Genomic DNA, 16,474 nt, shown 5'->3' on the forward strand with positions numbered 1-16,474 from the left:
ACTGTTTGAATGATGTCTGTGAGTATAACAGAACTCATATTGGCAGGCAAAATCCTGAGTTGAAACCAAAACAGGAAGTCAGAAATCTGAGCTTATATGTATTCACCAGAGTCCCCAATGAAATCGCCTTGAGATATGAATGATGTTGCATTTTATGATCACACTTTTTCCTCATGGTAGTCACTTGCGTTCCATTGCTGACGAAGACAAGAATACTCCGGTTGGAACTTTATTGAAGCTATACTTTAAAAACCTCCTAATGATTGATTCTGTAGTTAGTTTGAAATGTTTCTTCGACCAGTAATGTCACTTTTTGAAGTTTTTGTCCGATATAACGCTGACCAGAATTAGCGTTTGGATATGTATACCAAACGCGCTAACAAAAGAAGGTATTTGGACAAACAAAACAAACATTTATTGTGGACCTGGGATTCCTGGAGTGCTTTCTGATGTAGATCATCAAAGGTAAGGAAATATTTGTCATGTAATTTCTTGTTTATGTTGATGCCATCTTTGCGGCTGTGGTGTTTTTACTTTTGAGCGCCGTCTCAGATTATAGCGTGCGTTTCTTTTTCCGTAAAGTTTTTTTGAAATCTGACACAGAGGTTGCATTAAGGAGAAGTATATCTATAATTCCATATTTATAACTCGTATTATCATCTATATTTATGATGAGTATTTCTGTTGAATGATGTGGCTATGCAAAATCACTTGATGTTTTTGGAACTAGTGAATCTAACGCGCCAATGTAAACTCAGATTTGTTTTTATATAAATATTTACTTTATCAAACAAAACATGCATGTATTGTGTAACATGAAGTCCTATGAGTGTCATCTGATGAAGATCATTAAAAGTTAGTGATTAATTTGATCTTTATTTCTGGTTTTTGTGAATTTTGCTGTAAAATGGCTGTGCTTATTGTGGTTTGGTGGAGACCTAACATAATCGTTTGTAGTGCTTTCGCTGAAAAGCCTATTTGAAATCGGACACTTTGGTGGGATTAACAATGAGAATAGCTTTAAAATGATATAAAACCCATGTAGGTTTTTAGGAATTGTAATTATGAGATTTCTGTGGTTTCAATGTTGGCGCCCTCTATTTTCACTGGTAGTTGTCATATCGATCCCGTTAGCGGGATTGCGGCCATAGCAGGTTAATCATTTGAAAATGATGAAGGGAATTAGAGATTAAATTACGTTGAGTTCCAATGATCTGAATATACATCTTGAACTGTTGTCCAGACACTTTACCCTACCAGTTACTATATGTACATCCTGTTGTATAGTCACTTTACCCTACCAGTTACTATATGCACATCCTGTTGTCCAGACACTTTACCCATGTTATTACCTGGTACTTCCTGTATATAGCCATGTTATTACCTGGTACTTCCTGTATATAGCCATGTTATTACCTGGTACTCCCTGTATATAGCCATGTTATTACTTGGTACTTCCTGTATATAGCCATGTTATTACCTGGTAATTCCTGTATATAGCCATGTTATTACCTGGTACTCCCTGTATATATCCATGTTATTACCTGGTAATTCCTGTATATAGTCATGTTATTACCGCCCTGTATATAACCATGTTATTACCTGGTACTTCCTGTATATAGCCATGTTATTACCTGGTACTCCCTGTATATAGCCATGTTATTACTTGGTACTTCCTGTATATAGCCATGTTATTACCTGGTAATTCCTGTATATAGCCATGTTATTACCTGTTACTCCCTGTATATAGCCATGTTATTACCTGGTACTCCCTATATATAGCCATGTTATTACCTCCCTGTATATAACCATGTTATTACCTGGTACTTCCTGTATATAACCATGTTATTACCTGGTACTTCCTGTATATAGCCATGTTATTACTTGGTACTTCCTGTATATAGCCATGTTATTACCTGGTAATTCCTGTATATAGCCATGTTATTACCTGTTACTCCCTGTATATAGCCATGTTATTACCTGGTACTCCCTATATATAGCCATGTTATTACCTCCCTGTATATAACCATGTTATTACCTGGTTCTCCCTGTATATAACCATGTTATTACCTGGTAATTCCTGTATATAGCTGTTATTGTTATTCGTTATTCACTGTGTTCACTGTGTATTAATTCCTTCTGTCGGTATCTCAATTTAATTATTTTATTATATTTGTCTTTATCTCTGCATTGTTGGGAAAACAACCCGTCAGTAAGCATTTCACTGTTAGTCTACACCTGTTGTTTACCAAGCATACCAGTTGACTTTGCACGCCCAATTTTTCAGTTTTTGATTTGTTTAAAAAGTTTGAAATATCCAATAAATGTCGTTCCACTTCATGATTGTGTCCCACTTGTTGTTGATTCTTCACAAAAAAATACAGTTTTATATCTTTATGTTTGAAGCCTGAAATGTGGCAAAAGGTCGCAAAGTTCAAGGGGGCCGAATACTTTCGCAAGGCACTGTAGGTGACTTCATGAATTATGAGGTTTGTCAAAGCAAGAATCTGATCCAAAATTGAATATCCAGCTAGTTAGTGACGGCTATGTGAGCTCATTACAGTATCACAAACACTATGTCCTGGGATTTCTTATTCCCTTCTATGTCAGTGTTCACCAACCGGTCGATCGTGAAGGCATTTCTAGGCAATCGCCAAATATTTCTGTAAAAAACCCAATGATAAAGGTGAAGTTTTCCCATTTTGAACCATTTCATGTGTCTGCAGGTTCAAACCCGGTGGACCCAGAGAGCAAATCAAGTGTACTATAGGTTTACCGCTGGCCAATCAGATGGCTCAGATTACCGTGTCTGCAGTAAAGTAGCAACATAAAGGAAAGCTACAGCAAAGTTGAGACTGTGAGATTTAAACCCACGACTAGAAAGAGACTGTCAACCAATACAACAATGAGATGCTGTGAGATTTAAACCCACGACTAGAGAGAGACTGTCAACCAATACAACAATGAGATGCTGTGAGATTTAAACCCACGACTAGAGAGAGACTGTCAACCAATACAACAATGAGATGCTGTGAGATTTAAACCCACGACTAGAGAGAGACTGTCAACCAATACAACAATGAGATGCTGTGAGATTTAAACCCACGACTAGAGAGAGACTGTCAACCAATACAACAATGAGATGCTGTGAGATTTTAAACCCACGACTAGAAAGAGACTGTCAACCAATACAACAATGAGATGCTGTGAGATTTAAACCCACGACTAGAGAGAGACTGTCAACCAATACAACAATGAGATGCTGTGAGATTTAAACCCACGACTAGAAAGAGACTGTCAACCAACATACAGCTGGCTGGTTACACGCTGTACCGGCAGGATAGAACAGCGGTGTCTAATAAGACCAGAGGTGGCGGACTATGTATTTTTGTAAATAACAGCTGGTGCGGATATCTAATGAAGTCTCGCGCTATTGCTCGCCTGAGGTAGAGTATCTCATGATAAGCTGTAGACAACTCTCTAGGTAGATAGTGTGTTCATTTGTATTTTTTGTAGCTGTTTTACATACCACCGCAGTCAGCAGCTGACACTAAGACAGCAATGAATGAGCTGTATTCCGCCATAAGCAAACAAAAAAACGCTCACCCAGAGGCGGCGCTCCTAGTAGCCGGAGACTTTAATACAGGGAAACTTAAATCTGTTCTACCAAATTTCTATCAGCATGTTAAATGTGCAACCAGAAAAAACTCTGGACCACCTTTACTCCACACACAGACACATGTACAAAGCTCTCCCTCGCCCTCCATTTGGAAAATAATTACATCCTCCTGATTCCTGCTTACAAACAAAAATTAAAGCAGGAAGTACCAGTGACTAGATCAATAAAAAAGTGGTCAGATGAAGCAGATGCTAAACTACAGGACTGTTCTGCTATCACAGACTGGAATATGTTCCGGGATTCCTCCGATGGCATTGAGGAGTACACCACATCCGTCAATGGCTTCATCAATAAGTGCATCGATAACGTCGTCCCCACAGTGACTGTGCGTACATACCCCAACCAGAAGCCATGGATTAAGGGCAACATCCGCACTGAGCTAAAGGCTAGAGCTGCCACTTTCAAGGAGAGGGAATCTAACCCAGAATCTTATAAGAAATCCTGCTATGCCCTATGACGAATCATCAAACAGGAAAAGCGTCAATACAGGTGTCACGCCCTGACCTTAGAAATCCTTATTATTCTCTATGTTTGGTTAGGTCAGGGTGTGACTAGGGTGGGAAATTCTATGTCTTCTGTTTCTTTGTTTTTGGCCGAGTGTGGTTCTCAATCAGAGGCAGCTGTCTATTGTTGTCTCTAATTGGGGATCATACTTAGGCAGCCCTTTTCCCACCATTCGGTTGTGGGATCTTGTTTTCTATTTAGTGTCTTAGCCTGACAGAACTGTGCGCTTTCGTTTTCGCTTTCGTTATTATTTTTTTTGTGTTTTTGAATAAAAGAATCATGAACACTTTCCACCCTGCACTTTTGGTCCACTCTTCCTACCACCAACGAGAGCCGTAACAGAAGATCCCACCAAAAACGGACCAAGCAGCGTGGCCAGGAGGAGTGGACATGGGAAGACATCCTGAATGGAGAAGGACCCTGGACGCGGGCCGGAGAGTATCGCCGTCCAAAGGAGCAGAGGGAGGCAGCGAGAGAGGAACGGCGACGATACGAGGAGTTAGGTCAACAACAGAAGCCAGAGACGATACGAGGAGTTAGGTCAACAACAGAAGCCAGAGACGATACGAGGAGTTAGGTCAACAACAGAAGCCAGAGACGATACGAGGAGTTAGGTCAACAACAGAAGCCAGAGACGATACGAGGAGTTAGGTCAACAACAGAAGCCAGAGACGATACGAGGAGTTAGGTCAACAACAGAAGCCAGAGACGATACGAGGAGTTAGGTCAACAACAGAAGCTAGAGACGATACGAGGAGTTAGGTCAACAACAGAAGCCAGAGACGATACGAGGAGTTAGGTCAACAACAGAAGCCAGAGACGATACGAGGAGTTAGGTCAACAACAGAAGCCAGAGACGATACGAGGAGTTAGGTCAACAACAGAAGCCAGAGACGATACGAGGAGTTAGGTCAACAACAGAAGCCAGAGACGATACGAGGAGTTAGGTCAACAACAGAAGCCAATGAGACAGCTCAAAAAAGAAATGTGGGGGGGAGGCACACGGGGAGATTGGCGGAGTCAGGTTTCAGACCTGAGCCAACTCCCCGTGCTTACCGTGGGGAGCGTGTGACCGGTCAGGCACCATGTTATGCGGTGATGAGCACTGTGTCTCCAGTGCACATTCACAGACCGGTGCGCTCTGTGCCAGCTCCTCGCATTTGCCGTGCTAGAGTGGGCATCCAGCCAGAATATAGATATGTTGCTATATTATGCTCTATGTTTGGTTAGGGTGTGACTAGGGTGGGAAATTCTATGTCTTCTATTTCTTTGTTGGCCGGGAATGGTTCTCAATCAGCGGCAGCTGTCTATCGTTGTCTCTGATTGAGAACCATACTTAGGCAGCCCTTTTCCCACCACTCATTAATCTGCCTTTTATAGACCTGCAGCTTTGTACCTACAATTATTTAATGGCATTGCAATTATTACTATTGTTAAAGGGAAAGAAAAACATGGGAGGCGACACAAATCCCCAGAGGATTCTGGACTAGGGCTTCAGCAAAAAAAAAAAACTGTGCATAGGCTTCTGGGTGTTAAGGTAAATTGCCATGTGTAATCCCTTTAGTTCCAAAGGAGTATTAGCAGAAAATCCACAATACTTAACATGATTTCGTAGCAACGGTGTGCTGCGAAGGACACATATAATTGCGGGGTCAAATCTGCTCTGACGGAGACCCAGGATGGAACAATTGTAGTTTTGAGCAAAATGCAGAGGAAAACCATTAAGGTTTAATTTTTTTGTCTTAATAACGGAAGACACGGTGAATAGAAACATATTTGCTCAGCGGTCTCTGTCTTACCACACCTACACAGCAAATTCTCCGCTGTTAAATAAACCCTGAGAGTGTTAAATTTAATTTCATTCGGCCTAATACAGTGGCCTGAAACTCATGATTTTACAGGCCTCATCGGGCCTCCAGGTTCCATTATGTTCACTTACAAAGCACTGTGTAATTCCTATTGGAATCCAGCCAGAGTGGGGATATCTAGCATTTGCCATTTTTATTCACCCACACTCTTGCATTCAGATTGAGTGCCGGGTTGGGAAGACCGAAAGTATAAGACTACCTCAAACATCCAAACTGGAACAACCATCTCAGTAATGGGTGCAATAAATCCAAGTAATAGATTGGATTTGTTTAGAGAAATGTTATTTATATTTGAGCAGCATTAGGTTAATTCATCGATCAATGTACATGAAAAAAACAAACATAAATATTGAAACAAACTATTCTAAAAATATAACCTGCAATAGAGCATGCTGGGAAATATGATAATGATGGGTGTGGTTTTTTGTTTAACACTGGTTATTAAAACCAACACCAGGGTTATTTTATAGCAACAAGTGTAAAATTAACACTTAAAGAATCAACACTAGAAATGTTACACTGAAAAATAAACAATAGGTAATTTGCTGTGTACCTTCCTCAGTAGAGCAATAACCATAGAGTTGTATAAGGGCCAACAAGAGAACACACCTAATCCTAAGCCCGGTGATTTTAATACAGGTTAAATGAAATCCGTTTTACCTCATTTTTACCAGTATGCCATCTGTGCAACAACAGGCGACAAAACTCTTGATCACCTTTAATCCACACACAGAAACGCTGACAAGGCCCTCCCTCGTCCTCCCTTTGGCAAATCAGACCATAACTCTATCTTCCTGCTTACAAGCAAAAGCTCAAACAGGAAGTACCAGTGATGCGCTCAATACAGAAGTGGTTCGATGACTCTAAGCTACAGGAAAGTTTCGCAAGCACAGACTGGAATATGTTCCTTGATTCGTCCGATAACACTGAGGAGTTGACCAGTCACCAGCTTCATTAATCGACGACGTCGTTCCCACAGTGACCGTACGTACATACCCAACCAGAAGCCATGGATTATAGGCAACATCCGCATTGAGCTGAAGGCTAGAGCTGCCCCTTTCAAGAAGCAGGACACTAATCCATATGCTTATAAGAAATCCTGTTACGGCCTCCAGCAAGCCATAAACTCAGGCAAAGTGTAAAAAAACAGGACTAAGATTGAATCCTACTAAGCCGGCTCTGGTGCTCGACGGATGTGGCAGGGCCTGCAAACTATTACAGATTACGAAGGGAAACCCAGCCGAGAGCTGCCTAGCGACGTGAGCCTATCAGACAAGCAACATGCCTTCTAACCCTAACCCTTTTGGATGACTGTGTGATCTCGCTCTCTGTAGCTGAGGTGAGTAAGACCTTTAAACAGGTTAACATTCACAAGGCCGCTGGGCCGGACGGATTACCAGGACGCATACTCACGAGCATGTGCTGACCAACTGGCTAATGTCTTCACTGACATTTTCAACCTATCCCTGACCTGGTCTGTAATACTAACTTATTTTTCAAGCAGACTACCATAGTCCCCTTGCCCAAGGACGCCAAGGTAACCTGCCTAAATGAATATCGCCACGTAGCACTCACATCTATAGCCGTGAAATGCTTTGAAAAGGCTGGTCATGGCTCACATCAACACCATCATCCTGGATCCAATCCACTTATCATACCGTCCCAACGGATCCACAGATGACATGATCTCTAATGCACTCCACACTGGCCTTCTCCCACCTGGACAAAATTAATACCTATGTGATAATGCTGTTCATTGACTACAGCTCAGCATTCAACACCATGGTCCCTGACTCATTACCAAACTCAGGACCCTGAGACTCCCTTTGCAACTGGATCCTGGACTTCCTGACGGGTCACCCCCAGGCGGTGAGGGTAGGGAACAACACATTAATACCCAAGAAGACTCGAGGCTGTAATCGCTGCCAAAGGTGCTTCAACAAAGTACTGAGTAAAGGGTCTGAATACTTATGGAAATGTAATATTTTAAGTTTTTGCTTTGACATTATGGGGTATTGTGATGTCATTATGGGGTATTGTGATGTCATTATGGGGTATTGTGTGTAGATTGATGAGAGGGGAAAAACAACGTAATACATTTTAGAATATTAACAGAGTTTAGAATAAGGCTGAAGGATGGGACTGGATGTTCTTCAGAGATAGATGGGAGAGGTTGAGGATAGCTGAAGGATGGGACTGGATGGTGTTCAGAGATAGATGGGAGAGGTTGAGGATAGCTGAAGGATGGGACTGGATGGTGTTCAGAGATAGATGGGAGAGGTTGAGGATAGCTGAAGGATGGGACTGGATGGTGTTCAGAGATATATGGGAGGGGTTGAGGAGAGCTGAAGGATGGGACTGGATGGTGTTCAGAGATAGATGGGAGGGGTTGAGGAGAGCTGAAGGATGGGACTGGATGGTGTTCAGAGATAGATGGGAGGGGTTGAGGAGAGCTGAAGGATGGGACTGGATGGTGTTCAGAGATAGATGGGAGAGGTTGAGGGGAGCTGAAGGATGGGACTGGATGGTGTTCAGAGACAGATAATGTAGACAAGAAAAATACAATACTTTGTGTGTTATTAGTTAAAGCACTGTGTTTGTCTGTTGTTGTGACTTAGATGAAGATCAGATCCAATCTGATGACAATTGTATGCAGAAATCCAGGTAATTCCAAATACGTTTTATTGCCACTGTGTATATATATATATATATATATATATATATATATATATATTTTTTTTTTAATATATGGGGGATTGGAAATGAGGCAGATAATTACAATGATGGAAGCCACAATATACACTGCTCAAAAAAATAAAGGGAACACTTAAACAACACAATGTAACTCCAAGTCAATCACACTTCTGTGAAATCAAACTGTCCACTTAGGAAGCAACACTGATTGATAATAAATGTCACATGCTGTTGTGCAAATGGAATAGACAACAGGTGGAAATTATAGGCAATTAGCAAGACACCCCCAATAAACCAATAGACCACTTCTCAGTTCCTATGCTTCCTGGCTGATGTTTTGGTCACTTTTGAATGCTGGCAGTGCTTTCACTCTAGTGGTAGCATGAGACGGAGTCTACAACCCACACAAGTGGCTCAGGTAGTGCAGCTCATCCAGAATGGCACATCAATGCGAGCTTTGGCAAGAAGGTTTGCTGTGTCTGTCAGCGTAGTGTCCAGAGCATGGAGGCGCTACCAGGAGACAGGCCAGTATATCAGGAGATGCGGAGGAGGCCGTAGGAGGGCAACAACCCAGCAGCAGGACCACTACCTCCGCCTTTGTGCAAAGAGGAGCAGGAGGAGCACTGCCAGAGCCCTGCAAAATGACCTCCAGCAGGCCACAAATGTGCATGTGTCTGCTCAAACGGTCAGAAACAGACTCCATGAGGGTGGTATGAGAGCCCGACGTCCACAGGTGGGGGTTGAGCTTACAGCCCAACACCGTGCAGGACGTTTGGCATTTTCAAAAGAGAACACCAAAATTGGCAAATTTGCCACTGGCGCCCTGTGCTCTTCACAAATGAAAGCAGGTTCACACTGAGCACATGACAGACGTGACAGAGTCTGGAGACGCCGTGGAGAACGTTCTGCTGCCTGCAACATCCTCCAGCATGACCGGTTTGGAGGTGGGTCAGTCGTAGTGTGGGGTGGCATTTCTTTGCGGGGCCCTCCATGTGCTCGCCAGAGGTAGCCTGACTGCCATTAGGTACCGAGATGAGATCCTCAGACCCCTTGTGAGGCCATATGCTGGTGCGGTTGGCCCTGGGTTCCTCCTAATGCAAGACAATGCTAGACCTCATGTGGCTGGAGTGTGTCAGCAGTTCCTACAAGATTAAGGCATTGATGCTATGGACTGGCCCGCCGGTTCCCCAGACCTGAATCCAATTGAGCACATCTGGGACATCATGTCTCGCTCCATCCACCAACGCCACGTTGCACCACAGACTGTCCAGGAGTTGGCGGATGCTTTAGTCCAGGTCTGGGAGGAGATCCCTCAGGAGACCATCCGCCACCTCATCAGGAGCATGCCCAGGCATTGTAGGGAGGTCATACAGGCACGTGGAGGCCACACACCCTACTGAGCCTCATTTTGACTTGTTTTAAGGACATTACATCAAAGTTGGATCAGCCTGTAGTGTAGTTTTCCACTTTAATTTTGAGTGTCACTCCAAATGCAGACCTCCATGGGTTGATAAATTGGATTTCCATTGAGAATTTTTGTGTGATTTTGTTGTCAGCACATTCAACTATGTAAAGAAAAATTATTTAATAAGAATATTTCATTCATTCAGATCTAGGATGTGTTATTTTAGTGTTCCCTTTATTTTTTTGAGCAGTGTATATGCAATATTAAAGCTGATCCACCCCCTAAAATAATACTAATAACAAAGTATTGACTCATAGAATTTTCATAAGTATTAACACTCCTATTTCTGTATTCCATTTTCAAGAAATGCGGAAAAATGTCTAAAAACATGTTTTCACTTTTTCATTATGGGGTATTGTGATGTCATTATGGGTATTGTGATGTCATTATGGGGTATTGTGATGTTATTATGGAGTATTGTGATGTTATTATAGGGTATTGTGATGTTATTATGGGGTATTGTGATGTCATTATGGGGTATTGTGATGTCATTATAGGGTATTGTGATGTCATTATGGGGTATTGTGATGTTATTATGGGGTATTGTGATGTTATTATGGGGTATTGTGATGTTATTATGGGGTATTGTGATGTCATTATGGGGTATTGTGATGTCATTATGGGGTATTGTGATGTCATTATGGGGTATTGGTATGTTATTATGGGGTATTGTGATGTCATTATGGGGTATTGTGATGTTATTATGGGGTATTGTGATGTCATTATGGGGTATTGTGATGTCATTATGGGGTATTGTGACGTCATTATGGGGTATTGTGATGTCATTATGGGGTATTGTGATGTCATTATAGGGTATTGTGATGTCATTATAGGGTATTGTGATGTCATTATAGGGTATTGTGATGCCATTATAGGGTATTGTGATGTCATTATAGGGTATTGTGATGTCATTATAGGGTATTGTGATGTCATGATGGGGTATTGTGATGTCATTATGGGGTATTGTGATGTCATGATGGGGTATTGTGATGCCATTATGGGGTATTGTGATGTCATGATGGGGTATTGTGATGTCATGATGGGGTATTGTGACGCCATTATGGGGTATTGTGATGTCATGATGGGGTATTGTGATGTCATGATGGGGTATTGTGATGCCATTATGGGGTATTGTGATGTCATGATGGGGTATTGTGATGTCATGATGGGGTATTGTGATGCCATTATGGGGTATTGTGATGTCATGATGGGGTATTGTGATGTCATGATGGGGTATTGTGATGCCATTATGGGGTATTGTGATGTCATGATGGGGTATTGTGATGTCATGATGGGGTATTGTGATGTCATTATAGGGTATTGTGATGTCATTATGGGGTATTGTGTGTAGATGGTTGAGAAAAAAATCTATTTAAACCATTTAATCAACAAAATGTGGTATAAGTCAAGTTGTATGAATACTTTCTGATGGCACCGTAGCTACCTAAATTACCTGGTACCCCTGCACATCGACTCGGTACTAGTAGTCCCTGTATATAGCCACGTTATTACCTGGTACCCCTGCACATCGACTCGGTACTAGTAGTCCCTGTATATAGCCACGTTATTACCTGGTACCCCTGCACATCGACTCGGTACTGGTAGTCCCTGTATATAGCCACGTTATTACCTGGTACCCCTGCACATCGACTCGGTACTGGTAGTCCCTGTATATAGCCACGTTATTACCTGGTACCCCTGCACATCGACTCGGTACTGGTAGTCCCTGTATATAGCCACGTTATTACCTGGTACCCCTGCACATCGACTCGGTACTGGTAGTCCCTGTATATAGCCACGTTATTACCTGGTACCCCTCACATCGACTCGGTACTGGTAGTCCCTGTATCTAGCCACGTTATTACCTGGTACCCCTGCACATCGACTCGGTACTGGTATATAGGGAATAGGGTTCCATAGGGCTCTGGTCTAAAGTAGTGCACTATATAGGGAATAGGGTTCCATAGAGCTCTGGTCTAAAGTAGTGCACTATATAGGCAATAGGGTTCCATAGGGCTCTGGTCTAAAGTAGTGCACTATATAGGGAATATGGTTCCATAGGGCTCTGGTCTAAAGTAGTGCACTATGTAGAAAATAGGCCGGGTGCCATTTGCGATGGACTCACCTGAGAGAAGTTGAGACCGTTGAGCGGGTGACACTGCTCCTCCACCTTCTCCACAGCTCCTGTTCTCTTCCTCATCCTCTCTGCCTCCTGGGCCAGGTACAGATCCAACACCGGGACCCCCCTCGTCTTAATGTCCGCCTCCGTCAACGAGTTCACCATCAACATCACCCACACAGGCCTCTTCCTCTCCCAGTTCCCCGCTATCGCATTAAACAGGTAGTCAGCGTAGAGGCCTTTACCCCTCTGGTCAGGAGTCATCCAGAACGGCATCATGAGCTTGACGTACTCCAAGTGCCTCTTGAGGCGTCCGTAGATGTCTCTGGGTAGAACGTCCTGTAGGGTTCCCCCCTGGGGGAGGAGCTGGCAGCTGGTCAGGGCTGAGATGGTGTAGGGGTCAGTCAGGTCCAGCTCCAAGTAAACCATGTTACTCTCCTGGAAAGCCTTCTTGGAGTTCTCTGGGATAAAGTCCCAGACGCGCGTGTAAGGGACGTGGATCGTGCCGTAGAAGTAGGACGGAGGGTTACGTTTGATGGTCCACAGGAAAGAGTTCAGATCACTTTGCTGCCGATGCGGAAAAGAGGAAAGAAGAAGACATGAGTGAATTTGTAGTATTATTGCCAGGCTATAAAATCAAATTCATGATTTTTGGTCAACCCAAAACCTTATGTCCTTAATATGCATGTGTGTGTGTGTGTGTGTGTGTGTGTGTGTGTGTGTGTGTGTGTGTGTGTGTGTGTGTGTGTGTGTGTGTGTGTGTGCGTGCTTGCCTGCCTGTCTGCCTCTGTCTGTCTGTCTGTCTGTCTGTCTGTCTGTCTGTCTGTCTGTGTGATGTCATTCACAAAATATGTCACTAAAGTTAAACAAAGACATGGACAAACAAACTATTTTAATAGCTGGCTGGTCTAAAAACAGACTTGCAATAAACAAAAACGACTACTAGTTTTCATCCACTGCAAATAGACAGTGTGAACATGGAGCTATTTAAATTGACCGAGACTTTTGATTCTACGCGCGATAGGCCATTTGATGCTCGGTAATGGACTGATAATGTCTTATCAGCAGAACACTTCACAGCGCACTAGACTCACACAATAAACATCCGAAATTCTCTTAGAGGATGGAGAAACTTTACAGGAAAACACCTAGACCTACTCTTTTGAGGTTCACACCTATTTGTGGATTAGGCTACACTCGCGGATGAAGGAAGTAGCCTAGAACAACACATTTTGTAAATGAAAAGTGAAGAAATAATAATTTAGGCTAACATATGTATAGGCTAAAACTAAACAGTGGACATTCAGATACTCAAATCCCAGTGCCATTGGAAATTTTAAAAATGATGAAAAAAGCCTAATTTACTTAGATGTTGGCTAAGTCATGAATTATATTCAATTGGACGTGATATTAGCGGACTTACTTTCCTTTTTAGCTCGCAGTTAGAGGACTCCCGGAGGCTCCATTGGTCGGCTCCTTTCACCAGCAGTATTAGGAACGCTTGAATAAATGTGACCCAAGAGACCAGCATCGTAACTCCCAACGTGCACGCTATTTTTACAACGTGTCGCAAGATGAAGCTTACCCAACAACAATTCTTTCCTGGGGAAAATTACTTTCAATTATTTTCCGAATTTCAGTTCCATTGAAATAATAAATCAAACACGCCGACATATAGCCTATCTACCTTTCTGCCGCAGGAAGAACTCATGTTTGAGTAAAATTGCATTCAATACTTTGAGTGATGTTTTTTTCCCACTTGTGTGAAAGCATTGACGTTATTTTGTGTCTATGTCTTCATGCTGTTGTCTTGAATCTGACACTTTCCCTCTCCCTCATATTTGATAATAAGGTGCCATGCATGGCCCTTGATGGAAGCTTACAACTTGCTCCGCGATAGTAGGCTAGGCTACAATCCTCAATGAGATGAAATCAAATCTAACTTTCCAGTCTTTGATAGGCCACACTTAGAACCGAGCAGATTGTGCACAGTCAGTAAATTAGTATCCAAAGTGCACGCAAGCAACAGGTTCTAAACTAAACTTCGTGCGTCCCCAGGTTCCCGGAATGAGCGGTGGAATTCCTCGCCGCGATGTTGTTACTACTCCGCTGTTATCTACTTCCAAACACAGGCCCGCAGAAAGAAATGATTTCACCGGTGCTGTTCGGAATTCGAACGTAGCAACACTTTCTCCTGAATTGGCTGTCCAATTCCAAGCGCCATCAACCGTTCCCAAATCCTCGAAGAAACGTTCTCTATCGTGTCCTCCTTGTTTCCATAACTCCAGACTCCCCTCATTTCTCTCACAGTGTTGCTGGAGTGTGTAAGCATCTCTATGTTAGGCTCATGCATGGGGCACTACCTACCCCCCTGCCCCCACCCTCTCTCTCCACTCCTCCACCCCTCCCCACTGTGCAATAATCTGATTTAACATCTAACCCCCCCCTTCGCGGTTCGTGGAGTGAGTAGGACACTCATTCACTGCAAAAGTAGAATCCGACTATGGTCTGATATGCTCCTCAGGACTTTATCAGGAGTCGACAAGATTCGGCTTTTCCAGTGCCCTCACAGCGGCAGGAGTGAGAGTGGTTGAGCCCTCACAGCGGCAGGAGTGAGAGTGGTTGAGCCCTCACAGCGGCAGGAGTGAGAGTGGTTGAGCCCTCACAGCGGCAGGAGTGAGAGTGGTTGAGCCCTCACAGCGGCAGGAGTGAGAGTGGTTGAGCCCTCACTGCGGCAGGAGTGAGAGTGGTTGAGCCCTCACAGCGGCAGGAGTGAGAGTGGTTGAGCCCTCACTGCAGCAGGAGTGAGAGTGGTTGAGCCCTCACAGTGGCAGGGGTGAGAGCGGTTGAGCCCTCACTGCGGCAGGAGTGAGAGTGGTTGAGCCCTCAGTGGCAGGTGTGAGAGTGGTTGAGCCCTCACTGCGGCAGGAGTGAGAGTGGTTGAGCCCTCAGCGGCAGGAGTGAGAGTGGTTGAGCCCTCACAGTGGCAGGGGTGAGAGCGGTAGACTACCAATTAATGAACACTAAGAATAGGGCAAGCAAACAAAACAAACTTTATTAAGTCAAAATGTTTAAATATGAACCAATAAGAAAAATACCACAACTTTTATAATAGCAAATTGTATTACTAGTAGATTACTATTTAAGGTAGACAGATAACCTGTTGTGAAAACATTTTGAAATATCACACGCTTTTTCATTCTAATGGTAAGTCCCTGATTGTCCTTTATTGAGTGGGCATGTAAGGATAATGGGCTGTGTTGACTATTAGCGGAGGAGCCATTGAGGAGGGCAGACGGGTGTTGGATTTCCTGTAGTTCCATAATGTCCTACAAACCAACAGCTATTACCATTAGAATACACCCGCCAAGGTTGGGGTCTCATTCATTCTTCCTGCCCTTAAACGCAACGCTCAGTTAATAGCCTACGTGTTGATAAGGGCTAAAGTAAAGAGACATACGTCTGTTAAAATGTTAATGAAAATATTGAGTAAAGACGAAGACAGTTGGTTTGTTGGCAAATAAATCTGACACAACACACAATGGAATCGATAGTTCTATAAATTGTTGTGTTGTCTGGCAATACTAGGCAATAGACAGGACAATGGGCTTTAGTGTGCAGGTCTACTCAATGGTAATGTATTTGGACATTTTTCATTGATTTAAACAAGCTTATTTGAATGTGTATAAAACTATAGAAATATACGTTATTTTAGTGATGGCAAAAAAAAAGTACAATTTTTTTTAAACGCCATTTCCCATCCACTCAACTACTAAAGGGAGGCTTGGGGTGAATCCCGTTTAAATTCCAATCTATTAAGGAAGTGCACTGAAATTCCAATTACCTTCAACATTTTTCAATTAGGAATTTGGTTTACTTCATGAATTGACTGGAATTTAAATGGAATTGATCCCAACCCTGCCTGAAGGTCCAAATGAGTGATTATAATAGCTACTTCTCCATGACCATTACCCATAGAACCTGTAGGAGCACCCTCTAGTGGTTGAAAACAGTCTCTGAAAGAGATTCCTTTTCTTCCCAAATGATTCTTACACCTGGAAATATGTCCTAAAGTTAACCTTGTTTTGTGATAAAGTAGATTGGTAGAGTATGATTTTTTTTTTAAAGTCAAGACAGTTTTGCCT

The 16,474-nt window shown here is 42.9% G+C and overlaps 1 protein-coding gene across 2 annotated transcripts in view; it reads right to left on the reverse strand.

Moving 5' to 3' along the window:
* Positions 1-14,669, reverse strand: part of trabd2a (TraB domain containing 2A) — a 129,671-nt gene extending 115,002 nt beyond the window's left edge. The window contains exons 1-2 of one of the 2 annotated variants that reach the window (XM_036936777.1): positions 13,753-14,669; positions 12,336-12,896 (exon numbers count right to left, since the gene is read on the reverse strand). In XM_036936777.1, the coding sequence (XP_036792672.1) occupies positions 12,336-12,896; positions 13,753-13,860 (669 nt within the window). In that variant the 5' untranslated portion in view covers positions 13,861-14,669. The remainder of the gene's footprint in view (positions 1-12,335; positions 12,897-13,752) is intronic. The other variant, XM_036936776.1, reaches the window with a different exon arrangement.
* Positions 14,670-16,474: the final 1,805 nt, after the last annotated feature.

The sequence above is a fragment of the Oncorhynchus mykiss genome, chromosome 12 (genome assembly GCF_013265735.2).
Source record: "Oncorhynchus mykiss isolate Arlee chromosome 12, USDA_OmykA_1.1, whole genome shotgun sequence".
Taxonomy (NCBI): domain Eukaryota; kingdom Metazoa; phylum Chordata; class Actinopteri; order Salmoniformes; family Salmonidae; genus Oncorhynchus; species Oncorhynchus mykiss.